General features: G+C 42.5%; 1 protein-coding gene across 2 annotated transcripts; it reads right to left on the reverse strand.

Annotated features, from left to right (window-relative positions):
• Positions 1-118: 118 nt before the first annotated feature.
• Positions 119-13,225, reverse strand: LOC125981760 (sodium/potassium/calcium exchanger 3). Of its 2 annotated transcripts, none has more exons than XM_049741686.2 (17): positions 12,723-13,225; positions 10,243-10,347; positions 4,701-4,777; positions 4,560-4,634; positions 4,404-4,488; positions 4,219-4,322; positions 4,073-4,147; positions 3,972-3,997; positions 3,034-3,087; positions 2,812-2,954; positions 2,549-2,715; positions 2,221-2,425; positions 1,971-2,137; positions 1,768-1,882; positions 1,501-1,613; positions 1,360-1,425; positions 119-1,267 (listed from the first exon to the last, which is right to left on the reverse strand). In XM_049741686.2, exons 1-17 carry the CDS (start codon positions 12,820-12,822, stop codon positions 1,157-1,159), a joined length of 1,788 nt encoding a protein of 595 aa, XP_049597643.1. In that variant the 5' UTR covers positions 12,823-13,225; the 3' UTR covers positions 119-1,156. The 2 variants fall into 2 exon arrangements, with proteins under 2 accessions (XP_049597643.1, XP_049597644.1); XM_049741687.2 differs by lacking the exon at positions 12,723-13,225 and adding an exon at positions 10,422-10,753.
• Positions 13,226-13,499: the final 274 nt, after the last annotated feature.

Raw genomic sequence — 13,499 nt, forward strand, 5'->3', positions numbered from 1 at the left:
TGTAGTACTTGTAGTAGTAGTAGTAATAGTATTACTTGTAGTAATAGTACTTTTAATACTATAGTAGTACTTGTAGTAGTAGTTTGCGCCTTCAACTCACAAATCAGATCCAAAGAAATATTATCGCATTATTTTATTGCACTCATAACAGTCTAGATCAATGCCTAATAGAAAAATTACCCCATCACATTTGAATAAACTTAACATTGCCTAAACATTCAATGTTTGCTTTCCTTTTTATTTCAGTCTCAAGAGTTCTGTTCACAAAAATTTTAAATCTAAAATATTTTCAGATCATTGAACATATCAATGAACTTAAAATATTCTACACACTGAAACATGCATTAGTCTTCCGTTTAATTTCTAAAAACACAACAAAACTACTTAGACCTTCATTGCTTCAAATTTAAGTCAATGATTTAACACTTAAAAAAAACTTTTGGCAAGGAATTAAGCAGAATAATGATACACCCATGTAAAAACCAAATCACTTCAGTGGAACATTTAAGACTTAGATTTAATATCCTTTTGTACCAAAATAAGACGGCTTATTTAAGAGGGTTAGGTTTAGGGTAACCTAGTCCTGTACCTATACTTATCAGATTGCTTATTTATGTTATATTTTATTTTATGAATGAATAAGCAGCAGGATAAAGCAACAATACTTATGCCGGTGAACGTTTGTGCTTAATAATTCAAATATTCCACCAAAGTGAATTCATTGGATTCGACTCATACCTCATTCCTCGTACCTCAGTGTGACTATTTAAACTAACTTAAACTCATCAGAGCTGGTGACAGGCATTAAATATATAATTGTCTATTCATAACACCCCTAATAGGCCAATCACATGACATTCATGATTAAATTGTATGAATACTTGCTGAAAATGTGCCTTTTCATCAAATAGCCTCATAGATTGCTGCTTCATTATGTAACTAACACACTCAAATATAGACGAGAATGAACAATAAATACTGCTTCCTTTTTTGGATAGATGAGGAACAACCACGGCGGTACTTTTAAACACTAACTAAGAAATCCAAGTAACAAAAAGTGCTGCTGTTAAAAGACTCAAGTGTGTTAGGAAAGCAAACCTTTCTTTTGGCTTGAGTAAAAAGGCTGAATGAGGTGGGGGTGCCGTGCCACTTAACTTCACATGTGCCCAAAGAGGATGGAGCAGAGCAGGAAGATGGCGTAAAGGAACAACAAGCCCAGACCGAGGCGACGATCCAGCCGCCAGTGGTTTAGATGAACGCTCGTCACCTGCAGGCAAACACCATGCATGATAGGACTAGTTTTGCTTGCTTCATGATATTAAAGTGGGACTGCAAGCTAAAACAAGTGTGTGGACGTACGGTGAGGAACACAGATGCCAGCAGCAAGATGACAGAATACACCAGTCCTTTGTTATTGATGGGCACCTGTGGGAGGACGAGATGACAAGCTTGAGTGGCCGACAAGACACAACAAAAGAAGAAGCACTAATGCGAGCCTACGAATGAGCCGTGGTCCACCACCAAAGTGCGGAGAGCCCACGGGAAGCCCAAACCCAGCAAGATGTCAAAGATGTTGCTGCCGATGGAGTTGGACACGGCCATGTCCCCCATGCCTGGAGTGTCGACAGACAAGATGTCAAGAGTCCATGAAACAGCAGGGGGCGCCAAACACTAACATTTGTATTGGATCAAATTGGAATGTGGATTGATTGCTTTATTACAAATATGAAAACATTTGACACAAATTTATACTTTTATTTGACCCACCTTGTCGTGCAACTATGAGGCTGGCCATGCAGTCGGGCACGCTGGTCCCTGCTGCTAGGAAGGTGATGCCCATGATGTAGTCCGGGATGTCTAAGGTGAAGCTCACAATGGTGACCTGTTTGACATATGAGAACAGCCACATCACATGATGTCGTTATTTACAGTGATGATGATGTGACAATTAGCTGCATCCTGGTCCTTACCATCCACACCATGAGGTAGGAGAAGACAGCGATCCACAGCGTGGAGGCCACAAAGGTGACCATAAACCAGCGATGCCAGCGTGGTACGATGCAGTTGGGCACCGTGCAGTAGAGCAGCAGGCCCAGTGGCCACGTGATGACCCACTTGACTCTGGCCGAGCAGCCGTCTGACACACACGTGCGCACATGTCACCCGATCCCACGGCCAGCCATCACGCTTCCTGTTCTGATCCCTAACCCTACCCCTCACCTGGGAAGCGCAAGGGGTGAAACACGCCATCGTCGTCTTCATCTGCCCCCAGCTTGTCTCCGGACTCCACGTGTCCTACGCCGCCACCGTTCTCCAAACTGCAGGAGCCCGCCCTCTTCAGGCTGTTGGCGGCGGAGGCCCCTCGGGACCCGAGACCGGCCCCGCTGCATCGCGGGCTCTTGGAGCCCCGGATGAGCCTCTGTCTCTGGCAAGAGGGACGAGAATATAGAGTGGTCAGCTCATCAGGGGAACACTAATAATCAGTTCTGTGCAGTGGAGAAAGAATGTATGACTGAGCCGTGCTAACGTGGGCATGTGTGTTTGTTACCTCGCTGATGAGCACACGACCAGCCATGGAGAGTCTGGTGCGAGGGGAAAAGTGTGGCGTGATCATGATGCGCAGGCCGGCGTCAGAAAAGGACAGCTTGTGAGGGCTGACTATGAGCAGCTCGTCCACCATGATGACTGGGGTGCTCTCCTGATTATGGACTTGGGCTAAAAGCACACAAAAGAAACTGACTTTACCTCTATACAATCATATTGATAAACATTTTGCTATAAATACACAAGAAGTGCAGCCACGTTCAAAACCTTTATTTAGGAGGGCCATGGCATTGTGACCTGCTGAGGTGTCATCTGCCATTTTCTCCTCCCTGCGATCCTCCGATGCCACGCAACATGGCCTGGTGTGCCGCAACTGTTGCGTCACAAATGTCAGAAGGCGAGTGTTGAACCTGCCAATGCACAAATACGACGCAAATGAGAACGTCATTGCATTGTGGGTGAATTAGGGAAGGGGGTTTGGCCTCTCACTTCATGATGATGATGTAGATCACGTACATGGTCATGAGGAGCAAAGACTCCCACCTGCAAAGCAAACATCATTGGTATGATATTACCAGAATAACGACCAAGTATTTGTTTCACTCACGCCTAATGATTTTGAAATTGAGAATATGTATTGTGTGTATGCGAATGTACGTTGACTAATGTCAGCGCAGAAATGTTCCAGCTCTCCCGCACCCTCATTTTGAACAAGTGCAAAAGACGCATTTTGCAGGTGGGCCCAATGTGGGTGATGTAATCAGACTGTGCCGGCAGATGCGCTTTGGTGCACCACCACAAAGTACAATCTGATTGAATCACACCCATTTTTAAGCATGTCTGGGGATTACAGAATTCTCCTAACCCAAACTCTCTGCAAAAAATAAAAAACATTGACATTTCACCATGTGTGTGGCGCATAAAAGAAAAACACCACTAAAACAACCTCAACAGTAAACATGAGCTTTCTAACAGTGTCAAATTAAATCAAATTTATTCATAAATTTTGTGGCCCTTCTAAACAACCGTTTGAATCTTTTTCTCATTAAGTCCACTGCCTTTTGTAAAATACAATTGGGCTCCTATAAAATACAGCGAGACGACCTTCAGCAAGAACATTGGCATTCGGTAAAAAGTCAGCCTTGTATATCACCTGGGCTTCCATTAAGTTTAGGGATAAATCAGTGGCGCTTCCATTAAAGCACATCACACCTCTGCGAGACAGAATGGAAGAACGAAGCAAACTGTCAATATTTGCTGGTTGGTTGTCTTTGGGTGGGTTCCAATCACCAAGATTGACGTTTCACTCAATGTGGGTCTGATTGACACGCTCGTCCTCACAAATGACAGCTCATTTGTTTGTTAGCAAGGGCAAGTGCATGTCCCTGAAGAGTATTTTTCAAAAATCAAAACAAAGGTCTACTCACCAGACGACCACAGCATCATAAATGACCTTGAAGACAGAGATGATTATAACCACAAGGAAGAAATTTAGGCGAGTCCCCGGCCCTAACGTTAAAGAACTCACCCCGATGAGCGCCAGCACGGACAGGATGTAGTAGGAGGAGTCTCGAAACAAAGACCACCATGTGAGCTTCACCGTCTGCGGAATGGCACATCATGGTCACGGGTCGCCGAGACCTCACAAAAATGTTCACCACGACGTCGTTTGACCTGGCCCGCAAAGATGCCACTCAGGCCGATGATGACCAGGATGTTGAAGACGGCCGAGCCTACGATGGTGCCCACGCCGACGTCGCCTTTAGTGATGAAGACACCTAATGATGACAATCGCATGCACCACTCAGCATTGAGGAAGAAGTGAAGCGATTCTTATTTGAAATTTGGAAATTTGTCACCAATGAGCGATGTGAAGAGCTCCGGAGCAGAACTTCCTGCTGCCATGAACGTCGCCCCGGCAACATCCTCGCTCAGTTGTAAATTCTGAGCAGGGGGAGAGAATCAGAACATTTGAAATAACTAAATGATACACCAAGTAAAGTAGGCCATCTCACCTCCGATATTTTCTCAAGTGAAGGAACAAAATAGTCATCGCAGACGATGGCCAGAGCGTAGAACATGTAGATGGCCTGAAAGGATACACAAGCGCTTTTGATGATAAGAATCAAAACACACAACCATCACATGATACTCACACAGAGAACATGCAACAAGACGGCTCCATTCTTTCTCTGCTCCTTGTTGAAGATGTCTTTTGGAAACTCGTGGATGGCTGCCAAGCACAGGCAAACTCAATTTAAGAAGCGTTCAAATGTAGCGTCATAGTGAATGCAATGTCTGGCATTTAACAGTGGTGTGAGGACGTGACGTCACCCGTCTTCGAGCAAGGCTACATTGACAGATTAAAAAAAAAAAAAAATGGGTGGGTGGAGGTGTTTATCATTTACTGTACCATTCAAAATCCTCCTAGACTTTCACAAACATTCTCTACGGAGCCTATTTTGTCTTTGATATGCAGCGAAGCATCATACAGGAAGTGAAAGAGGCAGCTGTTTCCTGTGTGTCCTCGAATGCAAAAAAAAAATTTGGGATAATGACAACTCTGCTTCCCCATCCAACCTGACAAAGAGTCTCCAGAGATACAGTGCTCCAGCACCAATTTACGACTCTGATCTGAGCTGGCTGAATTTAAACTACCAGGGGCACGGAAGGGGGGGAGGGGGGGGGGGGTGCAAATGGAGAGAGAGTGGGGGGGTGAGGCAGGCTAAAAATAGCTGCAAACCTACAGAGACTTTGCAAGCACACAATAAGGAAAGCAATTGAGACATCTTTTGTGATGTAAGATATGAGAAGTGATCTGTGACAGTGAGGGGGGGGCGGGACTCCCCCTCCCTCTACAGGATGAGACATTTGGCCATGTAGAGTAGTTAGAAAATGTAAATGTTTGTACAGTTGTGTTTAGACGTTGCCGCTTGTGCTGCCGGAGCCTATTTTTAATTGTTTGTACACAAGCGACAGAAGGTTGGTGTGTTTTCTTGGAACTTGGGAAGAGGGGGATATATATATATATATATATATATATATATATATATATATATATATATATATATATATATATATATATATATATATATATATATTGCTTTAGTGACAGCTGATGCGCTAACATGGAGGTTTGCAAATTGTCATGTATCACATATGAAGATCATCTGTGTTGTTCTTCTCTCTCATTAAGTACACTGGAAGCCATTCAGGCTGCTTTGAGTCATGAGATGCACTCTCAGGTGTTACTGTCACTCCAAACACAAACATGCAGCTCTCATGGACCCTTTTGAGGAGTTACTCTGATGAAGGCAGTTGCCATGGCAATGTTCTCCCAGGGGGATTTTTTTTTCCTTTTTTTTTTTTTTTTTGATGGGTGGCAGTAGGAAGCCAAAGGCAAGGGGGAGGGAGGTGGGTATGTGTCTTTCCCATGGTTAGAGTTTATGAAAAATGAAGAAGGGGGGGAGAGAAAGAAGTGACAGCAGCTCGGGATTGCAATGTCTAAAAATATTTATTTTTCCTTTAGAAACTCTCAGGAGAGGTCTGAGAGAGAACGGCGAGAGAATGACAGAAAACGGACACAAACCATAGTGCTTTAATGATGTCGTGTTTGCGCTAAACCTAAGAGTGAGTGTTACCTTGAGTGGAGGCGTGATGCACGTCATGCCATGTTACTTTGACAACACGTGTATCCACACCACTCATGGCGAGAGCATCTTTGGGCTTGATGTCTTTTTACTGCGAAGCAACAGATGGCAACTCCGAGAGCAAACACTTGGGCTCCTTTCCAAAAGTATTACAACAGTGAGGCCATTTTCTGTATTCAGACCTTGAAAACTAATCCATTTTGTGTTGTCTGATTATGAAGGAACTCCTTAGCAGTTTGATCCCGTCTTTCTTAGACATTTTATTTTTTTTTTTAAACACTTCCCAGGTGTCTTAAAACTTCCTCTCTGGGATGTGATGGCCGAAGCGTCCAGTCAATCTATCGACCAGTGCCACGCATCGTGCATTTGTCATTAGGAATCAAAAAAATGAATATTTTATCCCTGGTGTGTAATGTAAATTCAATTATGCATTTGGTCTTTGATTTCGCCTTCCTTTGAGGTGTCCTGAATACAACAAAGATGAGAAGGGAGACAGGCCAATCTCACCTTTAAACTACAACATGAAAACAAACAATATAGTTGATATTAAAAAAGGGTCTACACACTTTGTTCAAATGTGAGTTTTTTCTGATATAAAAATGAAACTGAGATTCCTTATTTCCCCACAAAAATGTCATGATCTTTTTTTAGTATGAAACAAAACCAATCTTTGATATGACTGCCACTTTAATAAACAACCGCAACTAGACTTGATACCAGACTCATTAGAAGCCGTTTGCTTCATTTCCATAATTTGGATTCATCGCCACCCTCTACTTAGGGCCTATTTTAGTTCAGCGCACTCATCTGGGCTTCGGAACTTAGCATTTAGTTGCCTAGCAACGAACTCGGCGGCGGCGGCGGCTCATCGGCTGGAGTCAGATCACACTGTCAGCCAACTTGTCAAGTGGAGGATAGATGAAAAGATGAGACGGTAGCGCCTGGGGCAGGACGTCAACACGCAATCCCCAAGATGATATCCCGTCGGCTACGGCCGCCGGCTTTTTAATCACGACCACATCGTGTATTATGTAATGGCTGCCGAGCCTCTCGCTGGTCAAGACGGTGGCTAGCTGGACCCACTCTGTCTTAAGGGAGATAAAAGAGTGAATGCAAGCCTGGAAAGATGCTTTGTGTCCTCATGGGATGCAATTAGATATAATACGGGAAATATAATTGCTGACTGGTGCAAATCATCCCATCAAGCAACATACACATCGATTATCGGACTCCATAATGAAACAAGCCGCACGAAATTGTAATACCGTAATTTCCGGACTATAAGTCGCGGTTTTTTTCATAGTTTGGGTGGGGGGGCGACTTATACTCAGGAGCGACTTATATATGTTTTTTTTCACAAATTTTTACTTGATCATTAAGACATCACTTACAAGTATAGTTGACCACTTCCCATGTTATTTTTAGTATAGTTGATCACTTCACATGCTTTTATTTCTTTATCTTGAACATATTCAAAACATAAAAAATAGAGAAAACGTCAAATAAAGCAATTAACACTTTAAAGCACCATATCCAAGTCCACTGTCTGCTGTATGTACACTTGCTCCATTTTTGCTCCTCTTATATTTATTATTATTATTTATTATTATTTGTTTATTTATCATTTATTCAATACTCTTATTTATTCATTGTTAGTGCCTTCTTGGTTTTTTTTTGTGATGCTTGTATGCATATGTGTACTATCTCACCGAGGGATAGTGGAAATGTAATTTCAATCTCTTTGTGTGTCTTAGTATATAAAAAAATATATCGACGATAAAGCAGACTTTGACTTTGATAAAACAACCAAAAAAAATTATATTTTCAGACGAAACTGGATGAGGGCGCTCTAAATTTTACCGTTGGCCGTGACTCATCAACTGGGTGGGCTTAAGAAAAATGGCACCAAAAAGAAACTCATATTTTGCAGGTTACAAACTTCAAGTTGTAAAATATGCAGCTGAAAACAGTAATCGAGCAGCAGAAAGAAAGTTTGGAGAACCGTGATGTACCAATGGATTACTATTTCAAGTGACGTCAGTAGCGCGGCGCGCCGGTTGTTTACATACAAACGTGCCCACACAAGGACTACCATCATTAGCGGTGACCATTTCTAAGTGACACGGAGGACAACGAGTTTGAAGGAATTAAGGATTTGGAGTGACATAGAAGGTTTGAAAAACTATTATGGCTTTTACGCACGCCCGGTCTCTACTGAGTCGGGGGCCGACGCTCGGCCGAGTGGCTGTCCGCGAACGGTGCGCGGGGCTCGGACATGGCCATTACGCACGCCCGGTCTGTCTGGAAGTCCACGCCGCCACACGCTTGGAAGTTTGTTTTGTTTAATAAAGAGCCGTTTACCAAACCTACGTCTATCCTTGTACTTTGTTAACGCTACAATATAGTTATATAGTAGATCTGTGGAATAAAGACGAGGCTGACGTCAGGGCGCACGCGCGGCGATGTTGACAAAGGACGAGGAATTTGATCGATGGATTTAATGGAATTAAAGTGCACGGATGGTTTGATAATATTATTGGCTTGTATTATAGTTATTTAAAATATAGTTTATCTATCGTTATATGAGCCTGTGGAATATTTTGAAGCGCAAGCGCCCTCAGCCGTGCGCACCCATTGTTGACAAAGAACGATCGATGGATTTAATGAATTGGAGTGACACTGATGGTTTTATAAACATGTTATTCATGTAATAGTTGTCCTTAATCACTCTATATGTTACGTCAGGCCCGTTCTCAGCTCTTTGTTTGTGTTTGTCATGTTAGCATACCTATCGTTTAGCCTGTTGTTGCTATTTAATGAATTGGAGTGACACCGATGGTTTTATAAACATGTTATTCATGTAATAGTTGTCCTTAATCACTCTATATGTTACGTCAGGCCCGTTCTCAGCTCTTTGTTTGAGTTTGTCACGTTAGCATACTTATCGTTTAGCCTGTTGTTGCTATTTAATGAATTGGAGTGACACTGATGGTTTTATAAACATGTTATTCATGTAATAGTTGTCCTTAATCACTCTATATGTTACGTCAGGCCCGTTCTCAGCTCTTTGTGTTTGTCACGTTAGCATACCTATCGTTTAGCCTGTTGTTGCTATCGTTTAGCCTGTTGTTGCTCGTTCATGACTGTTTTTGGTGTGGGATTTTGTCGAATAAATTGCCCCCAAAATGCGACTTATACTCCGGAGCGACTTATATATGTTTTTTTTCACTTTTTGGGGCATTTTATGGCTGGTGCGACTTATACTCCGGAGCGACTTATAGTCCGGAAAATACGGTAAATTGAAAATCATCCATGCATGCGTCTTAATTATGTGCCCCCCAGGTTATGGCGTACACACACCAAAGGGGTATTTATAGCAAAAGCAGGATATTAGCATAATTTCATTTGCATACATTCATCGGAGTGAGCCGTAATAATGAAGCCGGAAAGGATACAATAGAAAACGTGAGTGGCAACTGGATATTACTCGGGCTGTCAGAGTGTGAATATGAGAAAATGAGGGAGTTGCGCTCTTATCTTGCCATTCATTGCGTGACCAGGAAACTTCATATGCGACCTTGACCGAGTGCTGCTAAACTCCAAAAGCAGGCAAATACCTCCCTTTACATTCCTTAAAAAACTAAAATTCAGGAGAATGACAGCAATTTATGTTTTCACATCATTTCATCTCCTTTGTTATGGTTCTGATTTTTTTAAATAAGTACAGATCGCTACAAATGTGGTTCACTAGTTGACCCTGGCTTGCCCTGAACTACTAATCAGAAGATGCAAAATTGCTAAAATTAATGTAGGACAGCTCGCTAGAATTCCCATGGTGCCTAATATACGTACTTTAAGTTGTATCAGCCATCGCTGTTGATTCTCATAATAATCTGATTGCGCGCACACACACACACACACACACACACGCACACACACACACACACACACACACACGCACACACACATCAACTGGAAGCAGTTGGAATGATGAAGCTCTTTAAACTCTAATGGACAGAAATTGATGCCGAGTGTTAGAGTGGCTGACCTGCTCGGTGTTCAGCCTCAGTCTGGTTGCCGGGCATCTGCATGAGGCGGCGTGTCCATCGCAACGTGTTGCCTTCCACGCCTAGACCAGACCCAGAAGTCTCGGCTGCAGAAACAACACAAAGTTATCGAGTGAGCTTTATCCCCCATTTTCTGGCAAGAGTAACAATTTTGTGGCACCATTTTACGCTAGTTTGCTCTAAAAACAATTGCTGATATTTATTCCGATGGGATGTCGAGCAGGAAGACCATGAGAGGCAGTAGTGAGCTCAGCAGCGGTCAGCTGTCCTCAATCATCATGTGAAGTGAGATCTTTATAGCATGTATTTTAACCCTCTGTTCCATTCCTCGACAGCTTATCTCTGGAGCGGCTGCCGTTATTGCGGCGTTACCGGGGCAACAGTCGAGGAACACCCCTCCAGACAAACACAACAGATAATATTTTTCATTATCTCTCCCACAGGAATGAAATATACTCTGAGCTCTTTCCACAAATGGCCTGAGACGAGAGTGGGACGGTATTGTTTTTAAGACGTGTGTTTTGAGGCAGTGGCCTTTGTACCTTGCACTTCAATGAGCACGTTTTGACAAGAGGTTCGGCGAGGAGGCTTTCATGTTGCGGCTTCACGAGGAGCCCGGCTTGTGTGAAATTGGGTTTCTGCCACCATTTTCACACAAGAGCCTCGGCATCTCAACAACTTTATTTATAGGGCACTTTAAAACAAGCATCGCTGCTTGCAAAGTGTTGTACAATTAGTCAATAACAAGGACAGGAAAAACCATAAGATTAAAAAGGATGCCGAGTGTTGTGTTTTTCTTACACCATTGCAAATGCAAAATCGTTAGAAAATCATTACATAATGGGGGAGGAGAGTTACAGGCTATTATTTTATGACATAATGACAGCTCCCATAATTGCTACTTGTGCCAAGAGTGGAGGTTAAGATTTAAACGTGAAAGAATGAACAACAAATTTAAAAAGTAAACAAATAGCTTTTTGTAGGACAATTATCCCAAAACTTCAACAACAATAAAAAAAAACTATTAGAGTACACATCAACTCAATAACTCAACATACAGTATTTTAAACGTGAAATTCCAACACTGCTCCTCCAAGCAACTGTTGCCTGTCTCAGAAGCACAAAGACAACATCTGATGCTGTCAATCACATTGCGGACTGAATATCACCACTAAATATCTGCCATTGTCAAGCATAGGAAGCCTATTAAAGGTTATAGTTTTATGATTTAAATGTTTAAGCCATGTATTACAATATGTATAGTCGCTTACTACCTAATACATATCATTGAAGCTAGATTCATATTTACTTACAAAAAAAGTCATGGCAAATGTAATAACATACCCAAAATGTTCACACAATCATCGCAAAAAATCCTGCATGAGGTGCTGCTATTCATATTCAGTAAGGCCAAGCTGAAGTATTAGCATTAGCAAATGCAGTTTGTAGTGTTTTCAAGATGGTTCGGGTTTCCACTGTTGGCAGGTCACAGTGACACTTTTTTTTTTTTAATCACATTACTAATGTCACTACATTTTGCAGACTCGCAGCTGAAAGAGCACATCCATAAATGGCGCTCCATGAAGAGCTACTTGCGATGCTCAAAGTGTTACATTGTCCAGGTGTGGCAAAAGGAGCTTGGCTGTCAACCTTACAAACAATAGATCACATGATTTGTGCAGTGCTTTAAAGCAGAGCAGCCTTTGAGGGCCACAAGTAAAAATCCTCCGCAGGTCACACACGCTCATAATTCTGACGGGAAGTGTAAATACTCATGACATGACTATTTGTTCAGGCAAGATTGGGATGAAATCAAAATGACAGAAAATTAAAGTTTGGGTCACTGACAGGAAGACAAGAGTTATTATATTCTTACAGTTTTGCAAAGAATAGTTGTCACCTAAAATGTAGGATTGGATACCCGATGGATGTAATCTTCAATGATTGGATTTGGGCATGCCAAAAGCATTTTATGTAATCATCCAGCAGAATTTAAATTCCAAAAGCACCTTTCATGCACTAAAAATTAAACAATTTTTTTGTTTTTTTAATGGCACATGAGCCGAATCGTTCACTCTCTATTGGATAATTAACTACGCTGTATTTTCAATCCATTTCAACTGGAAGACTGTGATGCATGCATCTGCCTTAACAAATATTGTTGCTCCATTTTCTCCCAATATGTTTTTGCCCCATAGTTTCCATTTTTTGGTATGATGCAGTGCATTTCTGGCCCAATATTACAAACGTTCATTTATAATCATAATAATAATTTCAATCATGATAATGCATCAAGTTTCATCTTCTATACCACATATTTTACCTCGAGTTTTCACATCGCTTGTATAAAGAATTTTACTGTCGTTTAAAAAAAAATCGTAATCATATTGCCTGTTCAAATTCAAATACGGTTATTGATGAGCATATTGAAATGAGTTTGCAAGCATTTCTTTCAACTCACCCGGTGCGCAGATGACCTGGGCGAGCCACAAGACGGAGAGCAGCCCGACTCCGCAGCAGCAGAACCGCTGGAAGGGCCGCCGGTGCCTCGCTGCTCTCATTCCTCTGCTGGCCGCATGCCCACAAACATCTGTTGCGCCCTTTTTAAAATACTTTCTCGGAACAAACCACGACCAAACAGCAACACCACTATTACTACTACTGCTACCACCACCACCACCACTACTGCACTTATTACTGTACTGCCAACTACCTCCCGCAGAGAGCGTGGAAAAAAATATTATAATAATCAGGAAACGCTCCCACTTTGGTTTTCCAGCCCTCTGCACTCAGCGAACTGGACTGACAAGCCGCTACGGTGCCACAAAGCTGCGACCAGCTCGGAGTGAGTCACGGCGTAGTGGCGCGGTTGCTTGCGTTCACTTGAGCAGACTGAAAGGTCGACAGCAGCCCCCACAGTGAGGGGCAGCAACAGGAGGCGACATGCTGGGAGAACCCCCTTTTGCCTCCGCCTCCTCTTTTTGCACCTCTCTTTAATGACCACGGGATGGCGATAAAACTCCGTGATAGGGAACGGGACAGCCCGCAAATAGTGCACAATAGACACATTAAAATGCATCGACCACGCACAGTGCCCTCTTGTGGTAAAATAGCGAGATGCAACCTGAACAACAAGGCATTGACCTCATTATCAGTTCAGATATTGAAAACAGTATCATTGAGCCCAATCTTCCTGTTGAGAGAAAGTGAATTTGCTGTACGCGGAGAAGTGAAATAT

This window comes from Syngnathus scovelli, chromosome 15 (assembly GCF_024217435.2).
Source record: "Syngnathus scovelli strain Florida chromosome 15, RoL_Ssco_1.2, whole genome shotgun sequence".
In the NCBI taxonomy this organism is placed as follows: Eukaryota; Metazoa; Chordata; class Actinopteri; order Syngnathiformes; family Syngnathidae; genus Syngnathus; species Syngnathus scovelli.